Here is a 27,942-nt window from a genome sequence, read left to right as displayed (position 1 = left end):
AAATTTAAAAGTAGTATAAGCCAAGGTTTTTGTAATTCATTAGATTCAATGGCTTAAAATACAATTTTACTGCAAGAATAGGATGCTTAGATTGTGAGCTTGCATCCTTATAGAAGTGAGGTTAGATGAAGTTTCTCCTCCCAGACAATCTGCACACAGGCATGGACATATATTTTGTTATCCCCCTTCTTGGTTTTCTTTCACTCTCTCATTCTTTTTCATCCTTTGTTGCTTTTATTGCATGTTTATATGAATCAATATAACCATCCGTCTGATGCCATTTCACATGTTTTATGTATTGGTACTTGAATGTTGCTTCGCTCAAGTTCAGACTGCTTGAGATGTATTAAGCCGTTTGACTTTGAGTTGACAATTGTGTCAAAACTGTAAAGTAAAAGGTGAGAAGAGGCCCGTAAAAAGGGGAAAATATGCCAAGACACTTGCTGACAGAATACAAAAAAGAGAAAATCAGTTTTAGAGTCGGAAAGACTGCTGCAAAAACCAGGGAGGGTGATTGACAGGAAGGAGGAGTGACGAAAAGGGAGAGGCTCCATGTGGACTAGTACAGCAGAATGGAGAGAGGTAGAAGAGAGAGATTTGGGATTAGAGACAGGAGAATGCCAGGGGGTACAGAAAATGAATTTTGATTATTCCGACAGTGCTGAGCAGAAATGAGAAACAGAGAAAAAATAGATTAGTTACATGCCCTGGCAACTGTAATAAAATCACCAATATTGGCTCACCATCACAATATTTTAACTGCAGCGTGCTGCTCTAATGTCACATTCTAAACAGACCAAAAGCAACAGTTTCAAAATCTAATTTTCACGTATCTGATTTTGTAACTCCCCACTTCTTCATCAGAAAGCCGCGCTTTCAACCATCATGTCACAACAAGCTCTTATTACAGCAAGGGTATGTTAACTAAAAACTTAAACCTTCCAGCTACAGCTAGAGAACTCCAGCCAACCTTTGAAGGTTATTACCTCACTCTACAGTCTCCTAATGAAAATCCTGCAGCTAATTAGAAACCTACTGAAAAAGCAGGATGATAAACTGAGAGATTTGGAACCAGCAGGGGTGAACAGCAAGTTGTCATTTTTATCCACCGTTACAGCACTGCAGCAGTCAGGGCTGATGCTTACCAGAAAGCAAACTGGGCTCATCTTATTGGAAATCTGACTGTCTGTGCTGGATGTGAATGGACCCATGTAGATGGCAAGAGAATCAACCTTTATTGGAAATGTACGAATGCATCAAAATAAATGGGATCATTTACCAAAGAAAGTTCATAGAAATTGCTAGCATAGGATCAATGAAAGGACACTGTGAAATTGTATCCACCTTACTTGATAAAGTAGCTGACAACCATGTCCATTAGCTGGCAGACTCTCAGCCACAACCATGACACTGTGTTTCTTGATCCACTTACTTTGTCTAGCCTTACAATGTGGCCATTTGGATGGTGGTTTAATGATTTAGCCTTTGGATGTGATTGCTTGACAAGTTGTATAGGCTGGTGCTTTAATAGCCAAAACATTCTGCAGAATCAATTCCCACCCGCTCACCAGCAATTTTCACTTTCACAAACTACTGTCGTTCCATTCGGATATTCAGTTTTAAGGGGGTTACAGTGTCTGGCTAGTTGCCTGAACAATCAGACGGATTTTCCTGCATGTTTGTGTATTGGGCTGCCTTTCAGTTTGAACACTTCATCTTTCTACCAACTGATATAGCAGATGCTCTCAAAGGATTTGTAATGAAACTGTAATGATCTTGTTTAAATGTTATTGAAGCAATATTTTTACATATTTTGACTAATTAACTGATGATGAATGAATCTGAAACATTGCTGCAAAATAGCCCATATTGATCTGTCAGCGTGTAACCAGGCTTGCCCTCCCACGCATTGTAAAGCATCAGATCAAACATGACTTTCATCTGAGATTTAAAAACAACAACAACAAAAAATCTTTTGTGCAGTGATGTTGTCAAAGCAAAACGGAGCCAAAGAAATGCCCGGTACTGGACACAGCAGAAAAGGACCAGACCAGAATTGCTGTAGAGAAATAGAGAAAAGAAAGGGAGCAGTGTGGGGAGGGATGGAAGAATAATGACAAGAAGGGCCAAATGATGCATCATAAAGAAACAGGAGCTGAAATAGACAAGATAATAACTGGGGAAAAAAACAATAAGTGGGACAAATGGATGACTGTGGCTTTGAGAGAAAGACCTACAAGGAGGGAGGGTATCATCGCCAGCATCTATCACTTTCCTCATTATCCTGTCTGTCCTTTCACACTGTTAAAACTCTGTTAAGACTATGTCCTGCAAACTGTATTTATTCAGAACGTGTACTTTGGGTAGGTATGTGTGCTTTTTTTAGAGCTAGTTTTAAAGTTAAAGTTTTTTTTTTTTTTTTTTTTCGAAATTCTGATGACATTGCACATGTAGTAAGCTTTTAGGGAATGAATGACAGTCAATACAGTATATCCGCAAATATAGTTTAGGTGTGTGTGTGTGTGTGTGCGTGTGTGTGTGTGTTTCTGTTGTTATCAGTATCAGTCCAGCTTGCAGTAGTCAGAACAGCAATGATTAGAGACTGCAGGAGGGGGTGTGACATAGGCTTGGTAATGAGCTTTGTGCATGTGCAGTTTTATGTGTATGTGCATATGTAAAGGTGCGCATATTACAGAGCATGATGTTTCGGGCATGTGCATGTGCACGTGCGTGCATGTGTGTGGGCATTCACTCAGTTTTCTTCCTTCATCCCTGTCAAGTAGCCACTGTGGAGATGGAGGGTTGGAAGAAAGGATAACAAATAGCTGGTAGTTGCTGAGGTCTGCTGGGATGGTGGTTGGAAGCAGCAGCCTGAGGGAAAGATAGAGAGGCCGAAGGAGAGAGGTGGAGAAAAAAATGCAGGATGAGGAATCTAGACGGCATGAATGGAGTGAGTCTAAGTGAGGAATTGAGATTTTAGTGGGGATGAACTATAGAAATGGGAAAGATAGAGACATGAGAAAGGGAGGAGGAGGAATAGTGTTGGAAGAGTAATAAAAATGTTTATTTTCATGTCATAACTAAATTAATTAGCTTGTTATCACAAGAAAATGAGCGTTATACCAAGATAACACAATAAATGAATGCAAAGCAATTACAAAATTAAATTTAAAATAAATTCTTTATTGTTGGCTAGCTGTATTCCTGGTGCTCTTTTTTTCTTCTTCTTAGTAACAGTGTGCTTGAAGAAACTCAGCCATTTTCTCAATTAAATGCATCTTTACCACAAAGATATTTGTATTTAAGGCTGAATATTACTGCATTTTTTAAAATTATTTTTAATACAATACAAAGAATATTATATTGTATTATAGCTGCTTCTCTTTCCTGGCAACCCTTTACTTATGGTACATTGTTTAAAGGAGGAAGAAAATAACCCCAGTATCAGCTATGATGCTACAGATCTTTTTTAACAGGGATGCAATGATTAGCACTGTTATTTTACAGCAAGAAAGTCTTTTTTTTTTTTTTTTTTTTTTTTAAACCTGTCCCGTTTGGTTCTTTTGCCATCAGAATTATTGTCTAAAGGTGAAGAAAGATGCCCAACGGATTTACTTTACCAAATGGACCATCCCAGCCTTGCCGTAATGGTCCATTTGATTTACCTTTTATTGTTTTTTTTATTTTATTTTATTTTTTTTACTTGCTAGATACGGGACAGGGGAAAAGAAAAGGGAGAAAGAAAGAGGGGGGAAAAAACAAAACAAAACAAAAAAAAACAGCGGAGAAGAGGGACGGGGATAAAGGGCAAAAAACAAAAACCAACAAAATAAGCAGACAAAAAATACATATATCGATCACCTGGATCACCTGTTGAGAAAGAAAAAAGAAAACAAGCAGAAAAAAACGAGAGTAATAGAATAAACAACATCACAATGATATATGGGAATATAACACTAAATACTTAATATTAAACATTATTGTGCAGCACGTAAGATCGACAGCGCACAGTGTGCTTTGAGGTAGGAGCCAAAAAGGGTGTAGTTTGTGTGTGTGATCACCTGTGTGTACACCTGTGAGCATGAGCGCGCTTGTATTTAAAAGGTTCCTTAATGTAATGATCTGCTAGAGGGTGTGGGGGGCCACAGTCCCATCCTCCAGGGCATGAAGCAGGTATGGAGGAGATCAAAACTCCAGACATCCAGAGGCCCCCAGAACACAAGAGACCAAGGAAGACCAACGGAGGGGCAGCCGCGCCACTGTCCCAGAAAGAGCTGAGGAGAGTCCCAGATGAGGGATCACTCAGCAGCCGCAGAGCAGAAGCCAGGGGGGGTTGCAGTGACGTGCCCGTGAGCTCCGCCGGCAGCCAGCTGTGCCTGAGTGACCGAGCCCCAGGCCGAGAGGCCGAGGGCACCCCACCCCCGAAGTGGCCCGAGCGAGCCCCAGGTTCCAGGCCCGGATAAGCAGCCACCAAGGAGTGAGCCGGTGTGTACCCGGACGCCCACCCCCGGACACAAAGAACCACCAACGCATCGATGTCTGAGGGCGTCTGCCACCGGCAGGGGAAGTGGTGGGGGGAGATAGGCCTCCAAACCTTGGAGGGCCTGAGATGTCCCCAGAGAGGTGGCGTCTGATACCCAACCTGACATATAGACACAGACATACAGGCACACACAGATACAAACATCCATTCCCACCCTCATGCTCTCATAAGCAATTACTCCACACTCAACCAACGTGGAGACAGACATAAAGAGACGCTGTACACACAATCACACTCCCCAAGCGTACTCTAAGAACCGGGTCTAGGTACCCTTGCCCCTGGAGGGGGAAACTGCACCCAGACCCAGGTGGTGTTACCCTTTTCCCTGCAGTGGGGAGAAGCAGACTGCCCCGACTCCGCAGCAGCAGGGAGGCCCCACACACCAGACCCCAGTCGGACGGCCAACTCCTCCTCCTAGCCCCCCCGCTCCAGCAGGCCGCAGAGACCGGGGGTGTGAGAAGACTCCAAACCTCCCTCTACCCGCTCATATGTAGTGTTGATGTATATGTGTTCTAAGGTGCAATTAAAACCCAGGAGGGCATGGAGTTACCTGCCAGAGAGCAGCAGGTAAGCGCATAGCCCCTCCTGATAGCCCTCAATGTCTACGTGTATTTAAAATTGAGAGGTGGGCAACGACGCCAGGGGTGCGGTGTACACCCTGATGGTAATTTGGAGTCCGTGTTGTGAGCCCACCCCCAAGATCCTATATGTATATGTTATGAGAGTGTGAGTAATGTGAATGTCTAAGTTGTGAGATAAAATTGAGGCAGAGGCAGCCAGAAGGGGACAGAGGGGGGGGATGCCTCCTCTGCACCCTGGTGACACACCCCTACCCCAAGGCCCTGCATGTGTGGGTGATTGTGGTGGAGCGGGAAGAGGGAGGCAGCTGGAGATGGGGAGGGAAGAAAGGGAGGGGCAAGTGACCCCTCCCTGGGGCCAGCTCCCCCGCTGACCCCAGTAGGCACCCCCATGCTCTGCAACCCGCCAGGGAAAGGGGGCCCAGGCCCATCCGGACCAGGGCCCAGTGCAGCAGCGCCGCCCGGCCCCACAGAGCCCGGGACAGCCCACCCGACCCCACTACAGAGAAAACTGCACCCACCCCATCATCCACTCATCTTCCAGACTACACAAGACAATAGACGCCCAGGCTGAGATCTTCCTCCACCTCTCCTATATCTCCCCCTCCTGCAGGGAGAATTCCTGAGGAGAGGAAAGCTCCTGCAAGATGTGACAACCTCCCCCACCAGTTGAAGAGTCCCCCAGGTGGCTCGATGCACCGGCGGCGCCCTGCGCCAGGACTGGGCCCCCATACACCCACCCGCCCACAACCCCAGCAACACACCAACCAGGACCCGAGCCCCCGAGGCCCGGCCAGGGCCCCAGCCCAGAGACGGAGCGCCCCCAGAACCTCACGCCTGTCCCGGACCCACCCAGGGGCAGCCAGGCTACCAGGTCAGTAACCCACGTCCGTCAGCACAGACCCTCCCCTAGCCCCGCTGCACGCAGCCACGAGGAAACTGTCACCTAAGAGCCAACAGAGCCCTTAATTGGCCATGACCGCTACCCCGGGTTGAGCCCCCCAAGGAAGATGCTCCTGGGGAACCCCCCGACGCCCTAAGCCTGTCCCTACCCCCACACCAATCACAACAGTGAAGGTGGGACCAAACTATGACCCCCCACCCCCACTAGGTGATGGAGCTGATCAAAGGAGCCCAGAGCAATTGATCTGATGTGGTGGCAGAGGCTGTATCAAGACTAATGTAATCTAATAGATAATTTCTATACTGGTTAGAATTAAGATTATTTTTATTTTTCCAGTTCATGAGGACTGTTTTCTTGGCTATGCATAGGGCAGTGAAAACCATGTGGGCTATATTCTTTTCTGAAGTGACATTATCTAAGCTGCCCAACAAACACACTAAAGGGGAAGTTGGAATGTTACATTTCAGACACTTCGATAAGTCTTCACATATCTCACGCCAAAACTTCTGAACTGGTGGACAGAACCAAAGAGCGTGGATATAATTGTCCGGTGAATTGGTTTGGCAGTGTGAGCAGTTGTTGGTAGACGTAAAGCCCATCTTGAACATCCGATGACCTGTATAGTGCACTCTATGTAGTATTTTGTATTGAATTAATTGAAGACTGGGATTTCTAATTAGATGAAAGGTTTTTAAGCAAATCTGAGACCAAAAGTTTTGGTCTAAGTTAACTGATAAATCCGCTTCCCATTTTGCAATAGGAAGTGATATTGATTCATCTATTTTAGAAAGCATTCTGTATATTTTGGATAGTAATTTGGGGGTTTTAAGAGTAAGAAATTGAACCACACTTGGTGGTGTTTGTAGTTCAACTTGACCCGGTTTAAATTTCTTTTTTACTATGGATTTAATTTGTTGATATTCTAAAAATCTTTTCTTGTTGATCCCATATTGTGTAACTAGTCTGTCAAATGAAATAAATTCTGTTCCTTCTAGTATATGTTCTAAATATTTGATTCCTTTACCACTCCAATCTGAAAAGTTTATCATATTATTGTTTTGTAATATGTCAGGGTTGTTCCAGATAGGTGTACGTTTGCATGGGATTAATGAAGACTCTGTCAACTTCAGAAACTCCCACCATGCTGTCAGAGAGGAGCTAATGTTGACGCTTTTGAAGCATTCATGTCGTTGAATGTTTGAGCTGATAAATGGTAGATCTGAAATCTCTAGATTATTGCAAAGTGCTTGTTCTACATCTAGCCAAGGTTCATCTAAGAGGGTATGTTTTAGCCATCCTGAGATAAATTGGAGCCTGTTGGCTAAGAAGTAGTGCTGAAAGTTAGGTAGTTCTAATCCTCCTTTATCCTTGGTCTTTTGTAGTGTTTTTAAGCTTATACGTGGGGGCTTATTTTTCCAAAGGAATTTGGACATATATGAATCTAGAGATCTGAACCAATCTTGTGGCGGTTTAGTTGGGATCATTGAGAATAAATAATTTATTTTTGGTAAGACCATCATTTTTATAGCGGCAACCCTTCCCATGAGTGATATGGGTAGACATTTCCACCTAGCCAGATCGCCTTCTACTTTCTTTAAAAGTGGGATATAGTTTAATTTAGTTAGATCTGCAAGCTTGGGAGAAACATTAATACCTAAATATTTTATATTTCCCGATTGCAGTGGAGTAGAAGAGGAATTATGGAAGGAGCAATTAATCGGAAGGACTGTAGATTTTGACCAGTTAATTGAGTAATCTGATATTCTTGCAAAAGAGTTTATCAATTCAATCACCCCAGAGATATTGGTTTGTGAATTTTGGAGAAAGAGTAGCACATCATCCGCATAAAGGCTGATTTTATGTTCCACGTTCTTGCATTTTATGCCCTTAATTACTGAATTCTGTCTAATTGCTGCTGCTAGTGGTTCAATAAAAATTGCAAACAGTGAAGGGGAGAGTGGGCATCCCTGCCTGGTGCCCCTCAGGAGACAGAAGCTGGAGGATGTCTGGTCATTTGTTCTGACACAAGCTGTTGGGGAATTATATAATATTTTTAACCAGCTGATGAAAGAAGATCCAAAACCAAATTTGTGTAAAGTTGCAAATAGAAATTTCCAGTTAACTCTGTCAAACGCTTTTTCTGCATCTAAAGAAAATATTGTAGTTTCAAGGTTTTTACTGTATGAGTAGTCTATCAAATTAAGTAATCTACGTGTATTTGTTGATGAGTGCCTACCTTTTATGAAACCAGTTTGGTCAGGATGAATTAAGAGGGGGGTTATTTTCTCTAGTCTCTTCGAGAGAGCTTTGCAGATTATTTTAAGGTCTACATTTATAAGGGATATTGGACGATAGCTTGAGGGATATACAGGGTCTTTGCCTGGTTTTAGCAGGAGATTAATGTTTGCAGAATTCATATTTGATGGGAGTCTGCCATTTTCTTTGATTTCCAACAGCGTTCTGTAAAAAATTGGGGCTAAAATCGTCCAGAATTCTTTGTAGAATTCTGCAGGAAAGCCGTCTGGACCTGGAGCCTTATTATTGGGCATACTTATCAGGGCTTCCTGGAGTTCACCTGGTGTCAGTGGCGAATCCAATGCCATTGCTTGAGAGTCTAATAATTTTGGGAGAGTTATGTTGTCTAAAAACTGATCAATTTCCTTTTTAGATGGGTTTATTTGTGGTGAATACAACGTTTTATAGAAATCCCTGAAGATGTTGTTTATTTGTTTCGGGTCATATACTGTATTCCCAGATGAGTCTTGAACAGCACATAGAGTTGTTTTTTCTTTATTTATTTTTAGCTGGTTTGCTAGAAATTGACCGGATTTATTACCATGTTCATAATTTTGTAAGCGTAGTCTTTGTACTAAGAATTTTGTTTTTTTATCAATTATCTCATTTAATTCTAGTTTTGTTTTGCGTATTTTGTTCAATGTTTCCTGATCTTGGTCGGACGCATAGGCTTCTTCTAGTGATTTGATGGTTTTTTCTAATTCCTGGATATTTTTGTTTTCTTTTTTCTTTTTATGTGATGAGAAAGAAATTATTTTACCTCTCATCACAGCTTTCCCTGCTTCCCATAGAACAGAAGCTGATGTTCCGGGAGTGTCATTAAAGTCTAAATATGAAGTCCACTCTTTTTAAAAATATTTAATAAAGTCTTCATCTTTAAGCAGTGATGTATTAAATCTCCAGTTTTTACTAGGCGTAGTATTATTCTTGTGCATTAGTGTTAAAGATACAGGAGCATGATCGCTGACAGCTATAGGGTGAATCTCAGTGTCTGAAATGTCCCTCAGCAGTGAGCTGCTGACCAAAAAATAATCCAGACGAGAGTAGGAGTGATGGACATGTGAGAAAAAAGTATATTCCTTACTGGTGGGGTGAAGGGAGCGCCATGCATCGCAAAGACCAAAGTCGCTCATATACTGTTTGATTATATTTATGGACTGCCAATTACGCTGAGTTCCTGCTGTATTGAGCCTATCCATTTCTTCATTTAGTCCAAGGTTGAGGTCGCCTCCAAGAACAAGTGTGCCATCTAAGTGCTCAGAGAGTGCACTGAAAAAACCGTGAAAGAATGAGGGATCATCAACATTTGGACCATATACACTTACAATACATAGCTTTTTATCAAGTATAGATAGTTTAATGATTAAGAATCTGCCCTCTGGATCTATAACTGTATCGAGTACTGTGAAATTAATATTTTTATGTATTAAAATTGCTACTCCCCTTTGTCTAGAATTATAACAAGCTGAGAACACATTAGGAAACTCAGGTGTTTTAAGTTCATTCGAACCTCTAAGAGGTCTGTGGGTCTCTTGTAAAAGGACAACATCTGCCTGCAGCAAGAAAGTCTTGGGTTCGAATCCACCCTCCTGCTGGGACCTTTCCGTGTGGAGCTCGCACCTTTTTATCCCCACAGTCCAAAAGACTGCGTGCGCTGGTTTGGTAAACTGGCTATTCTAAATTGGCCGTGAATGTGAAATGTTGTCTGTCTCTCTGTGATAAACCTGGTAATTGTCTGGGGTGTAGCCTGCCTTTTGCCCTATGACAGCTGGGATAGGCTCCAGCACCCCTGAGACCCTGAACTGGATAAGAGAAAGGAAGGGAGCATGGATATTCTATGCTTGTAGAAGTGGTGAAATCTGCTCTTTGGATATGATTGCAGAAGCAAGTGACAAAAATGCAACATCCAGTTTTCCTGAGTGTGCCCAGGTCCTTTTGTTAGCTTTGTCTCTTTGTGCTATTTTCCTGTCAACACTTTAATTACTGTACACTGTGTAATAAAGGAAGAAAATAGCCTCAATATCAGCTATGCAACATTTCACCCATTTGCTAAATAGCAGCAGTCTGGAGCTGTACTGCAGACACAATAGATCTTTTTCACAGGAGATCTTTTGACATGTTTACATTCACATAGAATGAAATGAATGATGGCTTTCAGGGATTTGGTACAAATGCATGATGGGTCGCTGTCACACTGTCATACCTTGCAATGAAATAGTAGAATGAATAGAAAAGAGATATCGCTAGTAGCTTGTGTTTTTATTTTCCTTTTCCTAGCAGTAACAGGTCCCTATTTGAGTCTGTATTCATTTGATTAGCTTCAGGTTTACTATACCATTACCTACAAGAGTGTTTGGATAGAACAGGTGGTTAGAGAAGCAATTGACTGGACTGGAAGTTAAAATTCATACAAACACATTCAGCACACACTCTCTCACACTCTCCAACAGTCCCATTTATCACGTAGTGATGGCTTGATAGCTTAGCCAGTTGGTAGCCCATGTTATAATGTTTAGCCAGCTGTGACGGTTGGCCTAATGACTGGACTGGGTTTATTTAATGGAGCGAAGCCTGCTGGAAATTTGAGATTTGCCAGATTCTTAGAAAATCTGTCAGGGCTGTAAGTAGGGAAAACTGCACCACATGCAATAAGAGGCAGGTGGACAAAAACAAGACCACGCATGGGTTCCCTTTGAAAAGCTATTGATGGTTTAATTTCAGCGCTTGGCTCAGGCCACTAGTGGGACCTGTCAGACAAGTTGTTCCAAATGTGCTGTATCAGAGCAAGTTTCATCCAAACATCATGTAAGCCTTCGTCAAACGACCAAAGCCCATTAACATATGTCACATATGGTTTATATCACTAATTAAGGTGGGATTGATCATCTACTAATTTGTTATTTAGTCCATAGGTATATCAGCAGAAAATAACTACAGACTTCTTTATTTTAATAATCACATATTTTTTAATGTGTTAGTCACAAATATGATGGATGTGCAGGCTCCAGCTTCTGAAATGGAGGATTTTCTCTGTTTTAAATGATAGGAATTAACTGTGTTGTTATTAGTTACGAGTTAATTGGTTAAACAGGAATTAAACCCTTTATTTAAATTCAGCAGAAGTTTGAAGATGATTAGCCAGTGGGTCAATGAGCTTGTCCACAAATCATAAGAATCATCACTCCTTCTGCAGCGTTTTTAGTAAATATTACACACAGTGATCAAGGTCAAGATCACATTAGTCGTTTTACGGCCAATAACCTGTGAACTGTGATGGATCAGATGAGCTGCTATGCCATTGATGCTCTGGGTTTTTTTCTGTCGCATTTGGCTCTTTGACTATATTTTTGGATCTGCCCGCCCGTCCAACTGAATGTTAAGCCAATGAGAGAAGCAGCAACATCCCACATTAGAGAATACACTGACAAAAAACATGGCACTGATTAGATCAGGCATGGCATGAAAAGGAGGCGAGGTGGGTTGCAAAGCAGCTTTGCAGGAAGGCTAAAGCAACTTACATGGAGCAGCCTGTTGATTTGCTAAAAGGATTTATAAAAGGGTAACAGCTGATCCATCAGCTGTTCTGCTGGTTGCTGATTCAGCTGTATTTTGTAGGATGCCTGAACAAATGCCATTCAGTTAGTTTGCATATTTTTTTATTTGTTCTCAGTTGAACATCGGACTTTACAATCAACACATAGATGCTTAAAGAACGTCCTTAATGACTTTATTTTTTGTGTGCAACTCATGTTATCAGTGAGAGCAGAGGCTGTTTTGACTGCTGTGTTTTGTAACACTGTCACTGGCATCCTTTAACTGACATTTGGCTGGAGAACAGCAATACACTGATCTATGGTGTCTGACATTACTGTACTGAGGAATATAAACAGGAGTGTTGTCAAAGATTAAGTGAATTTGTTTATTAAATGCATTAAAAAAGCTGTTGTTCAGCTGCCAAGTCTTGCTTTATCTCTAAGCGCAGTTTCAAAGAGCAACTTCTTACGCATTTGTTATACAATCCAGCTTTTTAAAAATGTAAACACTACTTATAGACTTTGTCTCTGGGGTTTGAATGATCATATAGCTGTAAGCATGAAGGAAGGAAAAAATATCTTGGAAGTATTTTACAGATTCAACTCTCACGTCTACTGAACTTGCCAAAATGTGATTACCCTTTGAGAAAAGGTTGGCCCACAGTGTACACATACATATTTCATTTTCTCATCAGTTTGTATTGATTGACTGATCCATTGCCAGGTTTCTGCCAGTCAGCGAGGAGGCTGCTGTTGGAACCCCAGTGGGAGTCATCTTAGCAGCTGCTGTCAATCAAACTATCGTGTACTCCATCATCGAAGGCAACGAGGGTGGTGAGTAAACTTAGAGCTGGTTATACAGAGTTTTCCTGTGTTCGGTTGTGGAGCTCAAAATCTGTTACTGTATGCTCAGGAGACATTATATGACTTCCACTTCAGTCTATAAAACGCTACTCACTAGCTGTCGGCATCCCACTCACTAACTGATTCATACAGAACATTATGGAACTATATGCCACCCTTCTATCTTTCTTCATTGTTCTGTCTTGTTCTACCCAGGTGTGTTTGCTTTAAATGAAACAACAGGAGTCATTTACACTGCCAAGCCCCTGGACTATGAGACCAATGCCAGCTATGTTTTGAAGGTAGAGGCGGACTCCATGAGAGTGGTGTCTTCAAACCTGAGAGCTCCCTCAAAAAGTAAGTGCCTGATGACAGGACACCTCATGACCTTTTTTAATATACTGGTGCACTATATGGAAAAAAGCACCGGGCCACCTACAGGAGCTGGTCGGCTATGAAATGCCATCCAATGAAGCTCCTGGTGCACAGTTTTCTGCTGATGTTAACGCTAGAGGAGTTTTGGACATCTGCTGGTTCTCAGTGAGCAGAGCACTGGTAACTTCTGCATAGCTCAGCAAACTTCATGACTGAGTTGTTGTGGTTCCTAAATGCTTCCACCTTACAATAACATCACTCACAGATTACCGTGGAATGTCTAGGAGGGAAGATTTAGTATTCTCAAACTGACATCTGACATCACACATACTTTGTCCTGAGCTCTGACAGCTTAAACATTATTTTCTGACCGATTCAACATTTGCATTATCATATGCATCTTCATGAGGGAAATGTCAAGACACGTTCAGAGCTGCAGCGCATGTGTTAAAACAGCTTACATCTCTCTACTTTCACCTTGCACACGCTCTACAAAGCTATACTTTTTATTATACTCTACCTTGGCGGTTAGTGTTGCCTTTAAAGCAACTTTTTCTTCTCGCTTAGATTTCTATCAAAGCTGTGGTTTTGCCAGTTTGTTTGCTTTCACTGTTGATGTTGATTAAAAAAATGCTAGATTTGTGTCTCATTGCCTCTCACTGGAGGTCTCGGCACATGTGCAATTATATAACTGCCCAGAATTTATTTCTCAAATGTCAAAAAGCGTTTGCTATGATCAAAGTGGGAAAATAAGCTGGCAAGTGGGCTGGAAGATTGAAGATCATATCTGTAAAGCTGTAACTTTTTCCAGTCTGTCCCAAGAATTGGTACTCAGTGATCTGTGCAGGTCAGTTCAGTGGTAAACCAGCTGTAATCTAAGTTTTCAAGTCTTTCTTTCTTTTTACTTTTTTTGTTGCCAAAATTGCATGTGAGATCAAGTGTTGACTAAAACCGAAATTGTGGCTTTCCTTCCCCTCTTTAATTGTTTCTGCCTCTTGTTTCTGCGATTTCCATCTGCCTGCTGGTGTTTTTGCTTTGAAAACATATCTGCATTCTTCTTAATTGATGTTCAGCTACCAAGGTCTCTCTTCCTTAATTATAGTGTTTACCACATGCTGTTCTTGTTTCATTTAAACGATTTGAATTGAAGAATTCTGCTGGGATTAAAGCTACAAGTCATTGTAGTCATTAGCAGAACTCCTTCAGTTCTTCTCGGTGCGCATTTTAATCAGGAAACAAATCAATAGGAGATTTCAACAATATGTTAATCCTGCTTTTTAATTCAAGTGAAGATATGGCTTGAAACTATATGTTTTGCTCTTGTGTTTTAAGGATGCCTGTTAAAGATAAGCTGAATATTGTTTGCTTTATCCTGTCAGCAGTGCAAGTTTATTAAGGGAATTTTTTTCTTCTTTCGTCTGTATTGAAGTAAACAAAAGTTCACAATCCTGGGTTTGTGTTGTCTTTCTGACATGATTCACCTTTTAACCGAGTCGGGTTGATTTATTGTGATGCAGTTTTCCGTGGGTGTGATTCTGAATTTCTTGTTCGTGGCCAGATAAAGGTTGAATGTGAGTCATTCTGAGGTACAATTAACAAATACAAAACACAGTAGCTTATACTGAATATTTAAAGGATATGTAAGACATTTAAAGCAGCTTTTTCTATGCATGTGTTTTCAGTACTAAAACGTGAATTATTGATGCAAAATCTGGTTTTTAATCTTGGCAAAGACATTGCTTGTGAAGACAGTTGCCTTGGAAATGCCAAGACGTCTCTGATGCTGTCAGTTATCATTAAGGGTTGAGATTTCTTGACGCATGTGTCTCAAAAATCAGATCAGATCCTTCAGGTCAATGTTATTGCTCCATTACTTGCATACTCCACATTGAGCAGTGTCTTAAATATCTCACAGCATACTTTCAGATGATGAACTTGAAGTCCTTTAGTCATTGTTCACTTAACTAACCCATGTTTTGAAATCCTTTGAATGCCCTGAAAATGCAATTTGTTTTCCAGCTTCTCAATGCAATACATAGAACATTCATTGAACAGTCTAGGTTATTTCTTTTGACAGATAGTTCACATACCACAGCACGCCAATGACTTTTTAGGGACATTTGAATCAAAATGGAAGCATAGATGTTTGGGATGGTTTGCAATACCAAAGCTTTTTAATGAAATCTGATGAGAGCCCACCATTAGAGTACTGATGAAAGAGATGAGGAGATTCTTTTAATCAGATTTTTCATTCGAAGCTTCTAATTGTAGCCGAATTAATCATAGCTGTTGATGAAGGGAAATGCTTGTGATTAGTTACTTTAACTCTGAGGTTTTCTTTTGTTTTTGGTGTTTTTTGGGGGGGTTGGTTGGTTGGGAGAGGTTTTTTTTCACCTTTGCTAATGGTGGCAATAAGTTGTAAATATAGCTGTAAATTTTAAACTCTTATTCATTGTCAGACCAGTTTTGGATACCAACTTGCCTATACATATATACTTCCTAGGAGTACGCAATGTGCTTTTAACATAAATCTAAATCAAGTGGCATTCTTTTAGAAGCTGTGGCCAATGAGCGGCTATGATAATATGAACGTAAACCACAAAAATCAAACTTTCAAATCAATTTGAAACACCTAAGACCACTGAAACAATACATTTGTAAGCAATAAATTGGACAAAAATGCCAAATGTAGCAAATGATACAAATTAAAACAGATATATGCAAATTGAAATAGTCTGACGTTTCAATAAATACTTAATTATAAAAAAAATACAATTTTCTGGCAGTTATTTTATGATTCAGGCTTTACAGGGCTAAAAAGGAAGTGATCAAATCTAAAAGAGATGTCTTGAACTCATAACATGGAGTAAATCTGATTAATGTTCCACAACCTGAAACACATCTGTTATGCGACACAGGCATAGACTCTATATAAAATATGATGTACCCACTGGGACGTCTCCTTTTGGTTTGTGAAGCTCTATTTTGAACCTTCACCATAGTATTTTAGGTCATTGCTATTATTTAAGCTATCGGCTAACTCAAGCTAGCTCGATTAACAATCTGCTGACTGGAACCTGAAGGATGAAATTACTGGTGCTACAGCACTGCAGCCAGTCAATGCTGCTTGTGCTTGTCCTTGTATGTGTTTCACAAAAGCACTCCTTTATGGAAAAGTGTATCATAATGTGTATTTTGGGTTTCTGTTTTCTAGCTAACACAGCTAAAGTGGTGATTGATGTCCAGGATGAAAATGACCATGCGCCAGAATTCACTAGACCTCTCTACATTGGAGGAGTTGCAGAAGACGCCAAAACCTTCACCTCAGTCTTGCAAGTACAGGTACAACTACACAAAGATCTGCCTATTAACACAAATAGCATAAAACATACAGTTCAAATTGCTAATTACAGTAGAGGCTTAGAAGAAGACCCCGATTTATGTACTTTGTAGGCTTGTAGTATGGATTTTACTATATTGTAAGGTACTGCTTACACAGTGCTTGTTTGGAAATAGATTTTTTTTCTTGTTTTAAAATTATTCAAGTATTACAAAAATCATGATTGACAGGTATGATTTTTCTTTCTCTGTTGATTGAGAAATCTCTTTGTTTCCCTTTCATATACCTGACTGCTACAAAGATTCATGTAACTGTAAACAACTTGAGCGTATTATTAAAATGCCTTTCAGGACCCTAAATGGGTCACGGAGCCTATCTCTTTCAGCCTCTATCTTAGAAATTGCAATATGTTTTAATGAGCCTGGATGCCACAAGAGACCCAGGCAGGGTCCCTGGCAGAAAAGTATGCACTTTAATATTTTATTACCATTTTTAAGATCATTCTTAGATATTCCTCCTTCATTAGATCATTCCAGCGAGAGTGACAGGAACGATGAGAGCATCAGGAGAGCATGTTTCACAAGTTCAGACGATGTGCTTTTCTCACTCATGAACCGAGTATCTCAATTTGCTATTCCTCTGCTTCAAACACCTGAGGTTTGGGGCTTACATATGGGTTTTGTATGGGTTAGAACTATGTTTGGTTGAAGCTGGATTACAGGAACCAGCTTTTTAAACAATTTAAATAAACTGAGAGAGAAAAACTGGTTGCAGGCTCAATTGCCACAGAGTGAGGCAATATGTCTAAAGGTTAAAGGAGGAGAAAGGATTGATGGTTAGATAAAGAGAGCTGACACCCTGCTGAGAGACAAACTGACTGGACTGAAAAAAAGCAGGGAAGACATACATGATCTATGGTGGATGAATAGATAACAGCAGGGAGTGACTAGAAAGATGGACAGGGATGCTAGCTGTACACATGGTAGCATCAAAATGAAAAAGGGAGTGAGACAAAAGCTTCAGAGTAACTTTGAGAAATGTGCTTTTCCAATCTCAAGTATGAATAATCCTATCTCATCTGTCTGAAGCACGCAAATCGTCTTCTTCAGGCAAAATGTTCTTTTGTCTGTGTGTTGCTACATGCAGGACGTTTCTGCCTTTAGGGTTTACAATTTGCACATGGAGGAGTTGATGTGTTATTTTGTCCCTCGGAGGATGCCATAATTCAAATATTGATTAGACTATATCAACAATCAAGCTCACTCATTTCCATTATTTTTTTCTAAATTCATTAATTTCACTTTTTGCCTGTTAAAAATGTTAAAAATGTTTTTCCAGCTGCATTTCTGCCTCCGTAGTGTGGTGGTTTACACATTTGCTTGGCAAAATAAAATCACTGGTTCACTTCCAGCTGGGGACATAAATCCCCTTTGGGGTTGTGTAAAACTGCTAAATCACACATGCAGAACTATGTGATGTGGTAAACCCAGCTGAATGTAGCTATTTCTACTCCAGCTGTGTAAATCTTTGACATTTAAGCTTCTTTCTCTCTTTTAACTAGTGTGTTGACCAGAAATTGCCTTAAAGCAAAGGCCTGCTTGGTGAGGTTGTGTTGTTATGGGTACTGATAAAATGAAAATATACTAGACAGAAAGTCCAGCTTTAATAATCCATCAGAGTTTCCAGTGCTGGGACTTTTTTTTTTCCTCCATCATGGCAATTACAAGGTAAACAGCAGAGCTACAATCCAATCTTTTTTTTTCTTCTTTTTTAATGGGAACAGCGTCTGTTTGATCAGGAAATGCCTCGCTAGATGATGCAGCGTTGCTTCTGGGCTGAGTGCTACCTTGCTCACCAAGTGTTGGCGTCATCTGTGCAAAATGCTTCTGAATAATTCTTAGGTGTGCAGAGGACTCAGGGGGTTTTTTTGCTGTTATTTTTGGTCCCAAATTGTTGATTTCCTGTAAAAATGGGCATGAGCATATTGAAATGTTTGCAGCTGTTGCTCAATTATTCATTTGTGCCCACATATTTCATATATTTCATGTTTACAGGAAGTTGGGTAAGTGTACAGGTGCAAAGGCAAATAAACTGCGACTTTAGAACGACACAGGCCTGCTTGGATTTGGACATATCTCTTCATAGGTGCAGCAGAGAGACCTGCACCCTGTACAGTTTAAAGCAGCTCTTATCACTACTGCACATTTTAATGTATTGCTGAAAAGTTACCCTCACTCAGCCATGCATCTCTGCAAGGAAGAACCCAGAAAATGAAAAAGATGTATACATTTGTTCTTCCTTCAGTACGCCCCCCTTCCCCATCTCATCTTTCTCCTTATTACCTTTGTTTCTTTTTTGTTGCTTCTTTATTCCCTAGCTATGAAAAAAAAACATTTTACTTTGTTTTTATCTACCATATCTTACCTTTGATGTGGCAGGTGTCTATATCTACATTTCTAGCCCTTCTTATAATAACCCTGCATAAAATCAATGTCTGTCTGAGAGTGTGTCTGGATTTTAATGTGAGATTTGCATGTATATTGAACAAGGGAGAGACATGATAGTTAGCCAGAATCATAGATTAAATGATCTGCTCAGATTTCAAAGGATTCTTTTTACCCTTCCTCTGATTCAGAATTATATCACATTAAAAAAAATAAAAGAACTGAAAGCCTTTGAACAGGTTTAAAAATCCAGAAAAGCAAAAATAATATGTGACCTCATGATGAGTAAAAGCTGAGGCACACTATCAGTCCTGCGCTACTCAGTGTACATGACAGTGTCTTGTATAGTGTCAAACTCCTGGACTGAAATGATGATGGTAAGGAGGCAAAGAGCAGACCAACAGCATTATAATAATTACAGCGTATGGAATTTGTTTTACAAAAAACCCCAAAAAGACAACAGTGGCTTGATCATAGTGTTTGTGTGCATGATGATGATGACATTTCATAATGACAGTGATTATGGTAATGCTTGGCGGTGTAATTATGATCACAGTAATACCATCTAATGGTCCTTATTTTTCTTATTTTCCAGGCCCTGGACAAAGACACTGGTAACTACAGTTCTATAATATACCGTCTGATCGTCCCCCCTCCAGCTAGTAAAGACACTAAAGACACCAAAGATGGCTTTATCATTGAACCGTACAGCGGCGTTGTGAAGACGGCTATCATGTACCGCAATATGAGGAGGTCGTATTTTAAGTTTGAGGTGGTTGCTACAGACAACTATGGTCAAGGACTCAGCAGCAAAGCAGATATAGTGGTATGTATAATTTATGTTTTTTTACAATGATTAAATTTTAATGGCAGGTTTACGATTACTTTTTTTTAAAGCGTCCAACCTAAAATGAACTGGGTGACATGATTAGTGCAATGAGATTTTTATTGCTCTTAGGATAGTGTGAAGGAAGCTACACTGAAAGGATAGCTTTGCAAGCTGCTAATGACTTCTTACTGGAACAAGTAAACACAGCAAAACGATGCCTGCAGGGAGAAATCGTCTTTGGTTAACTAAAGCTAATGAGAGAGAGTAGTTTGAACTCATTTTTCTAAAAAATATGATAAGAGTGAGAGTGCACATTTGATAAGAAACTCTTATGAAATGTAGTACCAAAACATCACATATGTTGCTCATCTGAGTTCCTACTTGTTCACACAAAGGTCCCACATAAGGCAAAAAAAATAACACATCCCACTTTAAGCTCTGCATCTTGTGTCTACTAGTCTGATACCTGCCTTTAACCTAAAAAATTATAGTCCAAGGTTGCTCAGTTAACCACGTCACTTCTAAAGAAGGCTTGATTTGTGAATAATTAATACATTTGACTAATTTACATCCAATATAGTCAAGTTAATTGCTTGCAGATTCTGTAGTACCCTAGACCAAATAATGGCAAAGTACACTATGCAAATATGAACGTAGTCCGACCACCAACAAGCTATAAAAAATGTAATCAAACTGCTAAATTACATGTGCTCCACTGCTCCCTTACACTGCCACATAAATCCTTTAGCAGGTAAGTGTAAAAACAAATTCAATTTGTGGCAAAACTGAAGCACATTTTGTGTGCTGTAGAAGGGAAATGTTATTCATTTGACTGCATTTATTAAACATGTAGAGGTTCTGTCTGTTAAGATGCACCGAAATCAGAGCCCAGGATGTTATTTTTGGTTTATTTTAAGTGCTTCAGCAAGTTTTTATCTCAGTTTTCCTTTCCTGTTGTGTAGGTGTCAGTCGTGAACCAGCTGGACATGCAGGTTGTTGTATCAAATGTCCCTCCTACGTACGTGGAGAAAAACAAAGAGAAGCTTCTGAGGTAACGTTTGATGCTTTTGACAACAGAGCAAAAAGCTTGTGTTTAACCATTTGTACATCCAACATGATGAATGTAGTTTATCTAGAAGATAGAAAAAACTCTTTAGGCAGTGCTGTGGTGTTTGTAAAGGCAAACATCTAATCCTCTCTGAAGCAGTGGATTTTAATAAACGGTCCTGCACTTAAATATATGAAGGTCAGGTGTTTTCTTTCCTGCTGAAATGTGTGGCATCAACACACCAAGATTGAAAGAGCTCTATTTAAAATAAATAATTTCACTCTAAGAGAAATCATCCCTTATTTTAACCGACTGCCAGCAGGAGCCTCCTGGTAACTATTCCAGCTGTCAAAGGGCATGGCTGTACACCAGAAAGAGATCAATTTGACCTGTGTGTCAGGTGTGCCAGAAAAAGTCTTTGCTGTCCAAAAACCTTATTAAAGCAAAAGTACAATTTTGCAAAGAACTTTTAGTCCTTTGCAACAATCTTCTCTGGATGGAAAAACATTAGAGGGATGGGAATGGACTTCAGACAGGCAGTATATACAGGAAAATCGAGTGTGCAAAAGGTTGTTTTTTATTTGCTAAAGAGAGAAATACTAGCTTGGTATGCTAACATACCTTTAGCCCTTTAGCAATATAGCTTGGTAATGGTGTCTTGAGCATCAAAACAGTAAGGGCTAATAGTTCTGTAAAGGTTCTCGGTCATCCAGGTGTCAAAAAGTGTATCCCTTATGTATTAGCCTTTATTGTCTAAGGAGCTTGGAAAGAAAAGCATCTGGACTTCAGTTTCCTTGAAGACGCTTCACCTCTCATCGAGAAGCTTCTTCAGTTCTAAGAGAAGCACCTTGGCTTGTGCGATTAGGTAGAGGATCAATAGGGGGTCCATGACCCTCTTGGGGACATTCCCAAAGGGCTTAAAATTTGGGACTCTCCACCAGTTGCTCTTAGAACTGAAGAAGCTTCTCGATGAGAGGTGAAGCGTCTTCAAGAAAACTGAAGTCCAGATGCTTTTCTTTCCAAGCTCCTTAGACAATAAAGGCTAATACATAAGGGATATACTTTTTGACACCTTTTCACTTGGTGCTTGGATAATGTGTTTTACTAGACTTGATAAGACAGATCAAAACTAGACTGCTGGTTACCTTAAAATACTTAAAGCAGTACTTGAAATACCTGCAGTGTCATCAAGTAGCAGAGTAACAAAAGTGAAAGACAAACCCAGCTCTGTGCAAGCAACAAGAAGAGAACTCTTGTAAAAGTTTTCAGACTAAGTGTACTGTTCTTTAAGTCATTCAGCATTGAAATTAAGTTTTAGTCACAAATTGATTTATTTCGAGTTTGCACAGTTTGAAGTCCTTCTATTGATTTAGCGATGGTGTCTCCCCACAGGAGGGACTTAAACTCTAATTGTCACATGGGGTTTTCAACAACAGTAGTTAAAGAGCAAAAACACTCTTGTCTTTAAAATTTAGATGTGCTCTTATAATGATTTCCGAAAATGTCCTTGTAAGAATAAGATCTCAAGTGTTTCATTAAACTAGAGCACAATCTCTATAACAGGCACATGCAAACCACCACAGTTACACAGTGCACAATGGCAATTGTTTGTTTTTAATTGACGTTAAGAGCTACTAGTTTTAATACAGTGCTGTGCAAAAGTCTTGAGCTCCCTTTCATTTCTTTGCAGTACTAACAAGCTTGAAAGTGAATATTACCACTTTTATTCTTCAAAACAGCCTCAACTCTCTCTGAATTTTTTTCTAGTTTTTGTAAAATCTTTGCATAGTCTTCAGGAATCGTTTTCCAGGCTTCTTGAACAACATTCAGAGCTCTTCTTTGGATGTTGGCTGGTTTTTGTTGTGTTCTCTGCCAAGATGATCCTACACTGCATGAGGTTCAGGCTCCGGGGAGGCCAATCCATGACTGATAATGTTCCACTGTGTGTTTTTCTATCCAGGTATGATTTTGCAACACTGGCAGTCTGCCTGGCATCAGTGGCATGCTGAAAAACAAAGCTTTTCAGATAGCACTGCATGGTGGATCATAATCTCACAGTACATTTCTACATCCATAATCTCATCAGTTCTACCGTGTTTTACAAACTGTAGACAAATTGAGACACTCACCTCTCTCCTGACCTCCGTAAATACTGATTGCAATTTCAGTTAAAAGTTCATCCTACCTGTTTCCACTGCTTTTCACTCCACTTCTTTTGTAATTTGTGTAATTTCTCCACTGAAACCATTTCTGATGAGGCTGACACAGGGCAGCACACCTGTCCTGTGTCATGTTTGCTGAATCTTTCCTGTTTTATTGACTGCCAGTGTAACCGGTGTGATTCTGTGTTGTGTCTGATAAAAAAGGTAAAAAAAAGAAAGGCCTCCAAGTAAATAATTTGCCCACTCCAGCTCCTCTCCCACAGGGGAATTGTAGAAAAGGGCTGGCATTTATTTTTACATTAAACATAAAGTATGAATTTACACATAACATATTTGACATAAGATTAAAAAAACAACAACACGAAATCCAACATACCGGATAAAAAAGGTAAAAGAAAGAAAGGCCTCCAAGTAAATAATTTGCCCACTCCAGCTCCTACGACCAAATACAAACAGTGGGGAAGAGGGTTAGCTCAACCCACCACAACTTCCAAGCTAGCAAGGAGTATATATTCATGCTAGCATTTATGACGCCTAAAACACATTTATGATGCACACGTACTACACACTTATAACATCTAACAAAAAACAGGCTTAATAATGACAATAATTGAACTAAAATCACAATCAGAAACATCCGGGTGGCTAAATATGCATTATATGAGCGTTTTACAGTGTTGGGAAAGAAATTACACCAACCTCTCCCACAGGGGAATTGTAGAAAAGGGGAGAGGCAAAAGGGGTACACTGTATTTATAAGGTTGCACCAAAGAAGAAGAAGAAGAGAATGAGGAGGGGCTCTAACTGATAATGAACATAACTACAGGTTTGGAGGTCCTAAAAGTCAGGTATAAAAGGAACGGTTTGGGGGTTTAGAACACATTTTGTGTAATTATAACAATGTGATTTATGACCCTGTTACACCAGATACAGTTCATCTGCTGTAGATAATTTTTTAGGCATGCCAGTTTTTCTTTTGTCCTCCACTTGTCCAGGCTTCTTTCCTTTTTTTCTGTCCTTGAATGATTCATAGGTCAGTTATTGCCTAACAAACAAACAAACGTAAAAGAACAATTCCTCTGAAAGTGGTCAGCCAGAAGAAGTGGGATGAAAATAACAGCCAGTATCCAAAGAAAAACTCTGAAAGCCTGGAGAACTATTGCTCAAGACCATTTTAAAAATTGAAAGAAAATCTGGTTACTTGGAAGCAAAATAGAAAGAAATGAGCGGTAACTAAAAACTTTTTCACAGTACTGAACAGCTTTTGTATTGTTTTCTCTTTTGTTGAGAGCAATTTTAAAGGGTATCTGAAAGCCTCTAACGGCAAACATTAGCTATTTTGTTACCTATGCTATCAGTCATCCCCTTTTTCTGCCTCCTACTCTCTCTACATTCTGTAAAATATCACTTGCTATATTCAAAGTACCTGACCTTATCCCCACATCAGTGGCAGCTGGAAAGTAAAACACTAAATGCATTTTCTTTTGTGTGACGACAGTCAAGCAAAATACAAAATGCGTAAATCACTGCATGATATGATATTTTATATACACATTCAACAGTGGGCCTTTCTGTGACACGGAGCAAATACTCTGCACAGCTGGTGCTGGACTGATGCTTTGTTTTGCCTCGCAAATACAGTATAATTTGTTAATGATGTTTTAAAGCACTTGTCATCTTTTCTGTCTGATTCACACCCACATGCACATGCAGACACACATGAGTTAGAGTGTTCCTGCTGTGAGCAGGTGTTTCTGGGGGGACAGAAATCAATACTGCTCAGCAGGAGTCTGCCTGGCTGACAGGATTTTTTAAAAATGTGCATGTGGTGGTGTGTGTGTGTGTATGTGTGATGTGGTGTGTTTAGAGTCTGACGGCTTTGTCTGTCCATATATATGAGAACTTGTTTGGATCTAAGAAACAGTATTTTTCTCTACATTAATGTGTGTATGTGGATGTCATGCTGGGAATACTGAAGGGGTTATAATGCTTTGATGCTGTATATCAAAATCCAATCTTTTCAATCCTCAGCATTTTGGAACGCTATGTCCAGGAACAGATACCAGGAGCAAAGGTTGTCGTGGAAACCATCGGACCTCACCGCCATGGGGATGGGATGGAGCAGGAAGACTACACCAAGTCAGACCTTATGATTTATGCCATCGACCCACTGACGAATAGAGCTGTATCAAGGCAGGAGCTCTACAAGTAAGAACTTTACCAACAAGCTAGCTTTATATATATATAGAAAAGAACAGAAACTAATCTACATGGCTTTGCAATTAAAACTGGGTTAGGCTACATCCTATAGTTGTGTTGTACATGTACAATAACAATAAAGGGCTATTCTATGCAGTCATGGTAAAAAGAATGTCCATCTTTTATTTAAGTTCTAAGTTTTTACATATCAGGACATAATAAATTATTTTCTTGTCCTTAGCAGCTCTTAAAATTCACAGGTGAACTACAACACATGACATATTACACCATGCTATCATTTATTGAACAAAAACTGAGCCAACATCCAGAGACAGTGTGTGAAAAACTAAGAACAACCCAATGGTTGAGTAGCTAGAACCATCTTTAACAGCAATAACTTGAAGTAACTGTTTTCTGTGTGATTTTTCTCAGTCTCTCACATTGTTGTAGGGGGTTTTTCTTTATAGAAACGCTTCAGTTCATTGAGATTTTGCAGGCAGTCATTTATCCTCCTACATTTCAGTTGTGCTGAGGTCTTGAGCTTGACTAGGCTATTGCAACCCTTTGTTGCAGACTTGCTGCTGTGTTTGGGATCATTGGTCTGCTCTACCCACTTTAGCTGTCAGTTTTGATGCATGCTCAATCATCCAGGTAATTAAACCCCAAAAAGTTGATTCTGTTCATCTGGACGTAGCGTTTTCAGTAGGAGAAATGTTTCAGCACTCATCCAAGTGACTTCTTCAGTCTCAGCTGACTGCAGGTTTCCCAACCTTATAAACAGTACATTTGCACAATGACTGAACCTAGCACAACTGATGAACAATGTGCTGTGAGGTCAGTTCCTTGATATGCAAATTGTCATGACCATTGATCAGCAACCACTGGTCAAAGACCATCAATCAATGGCCATAAGTACCATTCACAGAGAGTTGGGGAATGGCTGCAATCACAGCATTGTAAGATGGTGACAGATGTACCCTTAGGCGCGCTCCTCGTTTCAGAGATGGTCTTTCCCTTTTCACATAAATGGCCTCCTTGACTTCCTGCTCAAACCAGTGTTCCTCACTGTCCAGGATGTGTACATCCTCATCATTGAAAGAGTGTCCACTGGCCTGTAGGTGTAAATAGACTGCAGAGTCTTGGCCTGACGAAGTAGCTCTTCTGTGTTGTGCCATCCGCTTAGCCAGAGGTTGTTTGGTTTCCCCGATGTATAAATCCTGGCAATCCTCCTGGCACTTAACAGCGTACACTATGTTACTCTGTTTGTGTCGGGGGACCCGAACAGTTTTTGGCGCTAAACCCCACTAATTTGGGGTTTGAAAGCCACAGAGACGCAGTGTTGAGAGAAAATGCATCTAAATGGTTCTGATACTCCTGACACATTTGGGACCACTAAGGGTTTTTTCTTAGGCAGCAGTTGTCACTTGGATGAATGATGAAACATTTCTCCCACTGAAAATGCTACGTCCAGATGAACAGAATCAACTTTTTGGGATTCAACTGTCAGAGTGATGGCCTCACTTTTGACTGTAGAATACTTATAAAAGCATGTACAGTATAGAGAGCAGTTCATGGTCAACTCAGTGACTACAAGAGGCCCAAATCCTGTGGCTGAAAAAGAAGCCCACATCATCATACCTGCATCACTGTGCTTGACAGTCAGCATGTGCTGATGTACTGTTTTCAGTTTCTACCCAATATGACGCTCTGCATTTTGACCAGATATCTGCACTATGATCTTGTTTGTCCAAAGGCCATTCCTCCAGATGTCTTGTGGTTTCCTCAGATTCAACTTGGCAAACCTAAACTGTTCGACTATGTCCTGTCTTAGAGAGAAGATGCTTTCTTTGGCAATCCTTACAAACAGGCCATATCCCTTCAGTCTTTTTCTAATTGCACTGTCATGTATTTTAACATGTAACTTGCTATCTGAGGCTTGTAAAGTCGCTCTTGGGTAGCTCTTGGGTTTTTCAAAATTTCTGACCTTGGGTTGAATTTGCAGGAAAGATTGGCAACTGCCTTGAATGTTTTTCACTTATAAATAACATTTCTTACTGTAGAATGATGGACAATTTGATGGGCATTCAAATTGTTTGGAAATCACTTTATAACCCTTTTCAGATTGATGGGCAACAACAATTGCTTTTTTAATGTGAGTGCGTTAACACTCAGCTGAATGCTTCAGAGCAGCAAACTGCCAAAACCTCTCCTTTTATAGAGGTGCTCACACTGGCTAATGATCTGTTAATCAAGTTGCATTTTATTAACAGCACCCTTTAATTCCTGTGGAAGCAGTAAGGGTGTGTTTTGGCCTAGTATTTGTTAAATAAATAATGAATTTGTGTAATATTTCATGTGTTGTTGTTCTCCTGGGTTTTTATTTACCTGATTTTAAGACCTGTTAAGGACCCGGCCATTTCTATTATATTCTAATTCATAAAATATTTGAGTTTAAAAGGGTATTGTTTCCTTTTATGTGACTGTATGTTTAAAGAATATATACTGATCATTTAGTTGATGGTAATTCAAGTCTGAGGGGGAACTCAGGTCTGTCACCTTTTCTTGGCTCTATTTTAGGCTTCAGATAATCTAGCCCATGACATGGGTCTTAAGCCTTTTTAGACAGGATCAGGTGAGCAGCTTAAAGAGCAAGTAAGAGTGGTCTCAGTGGCCTGTTGGGTTAAGAAGAGGGCTTTTTACCCAGGAGTGCCAGGTCTGAATCTGTAGACTGTATCAAAAAGATGATGTATAGTTTCAAATAACTGGGAAGGCCAAATTGCTCAGCTAGAGGTTTCACAAACCAGTGGATGATGTCCCATTGGCTACAACTGTCTTTTATATAAAGGTGT

General features: G+C 40.1%; 1 protein-coding gene across 1 annotated transcript in view; it reads left to right on the top strand.

Moving 5' to 3' along the window:
- Positions 1–27,942, top strand: part of LOC134633885 (protocadherin-15-like) — a 230,463-nt gene that overhangs the window by 161,308 nt on the left and 41,213 nt on the right. The window contains exons 27-32 of the mRNA XM_063483036.1: positions 12,578–12,687; positions 12,913–13,053; positions 16,286–16,413; positions 19,451–19,681; positions 20,647–20,735; positions 24,926–25,102. Of these exons, the coding sequence (XP_063339106.1) occupies positions 12,578–12,687; positions 12,913–13,053; positions 16,286–16,413; positions 19,451–19,681; positions 20,647–20,735; positions 24,926–25,102 (876 nt within the window). The remainder of the gene's footprint in view (positions 1–12,577; positions 12,688–12,912; positions 13,054–16,285; positions 16,414–19,450; positions 19,682–20,646; positions 20,736–24,925; positions 25,103–27,942) is intronic.

This window comes from Pelmatolapia mariae, linkage group LG8 (assembly GCF_036321145.2).
Source record: "Pelmatolapia mariae isolate MD_Pm_ZW linkage group LG8, Pm_UMD_F_2, whole genome shotgun sequence".
NCBI lineage: Eukaryota > Metazoa > Chordata > Actinopteri > Cichliformes > Cichlidae > Pelmatolapia > Pelmatolapia mariae.
This window is presented reverse-complemented; position numbering and strand designations above follow the sequence as displayed.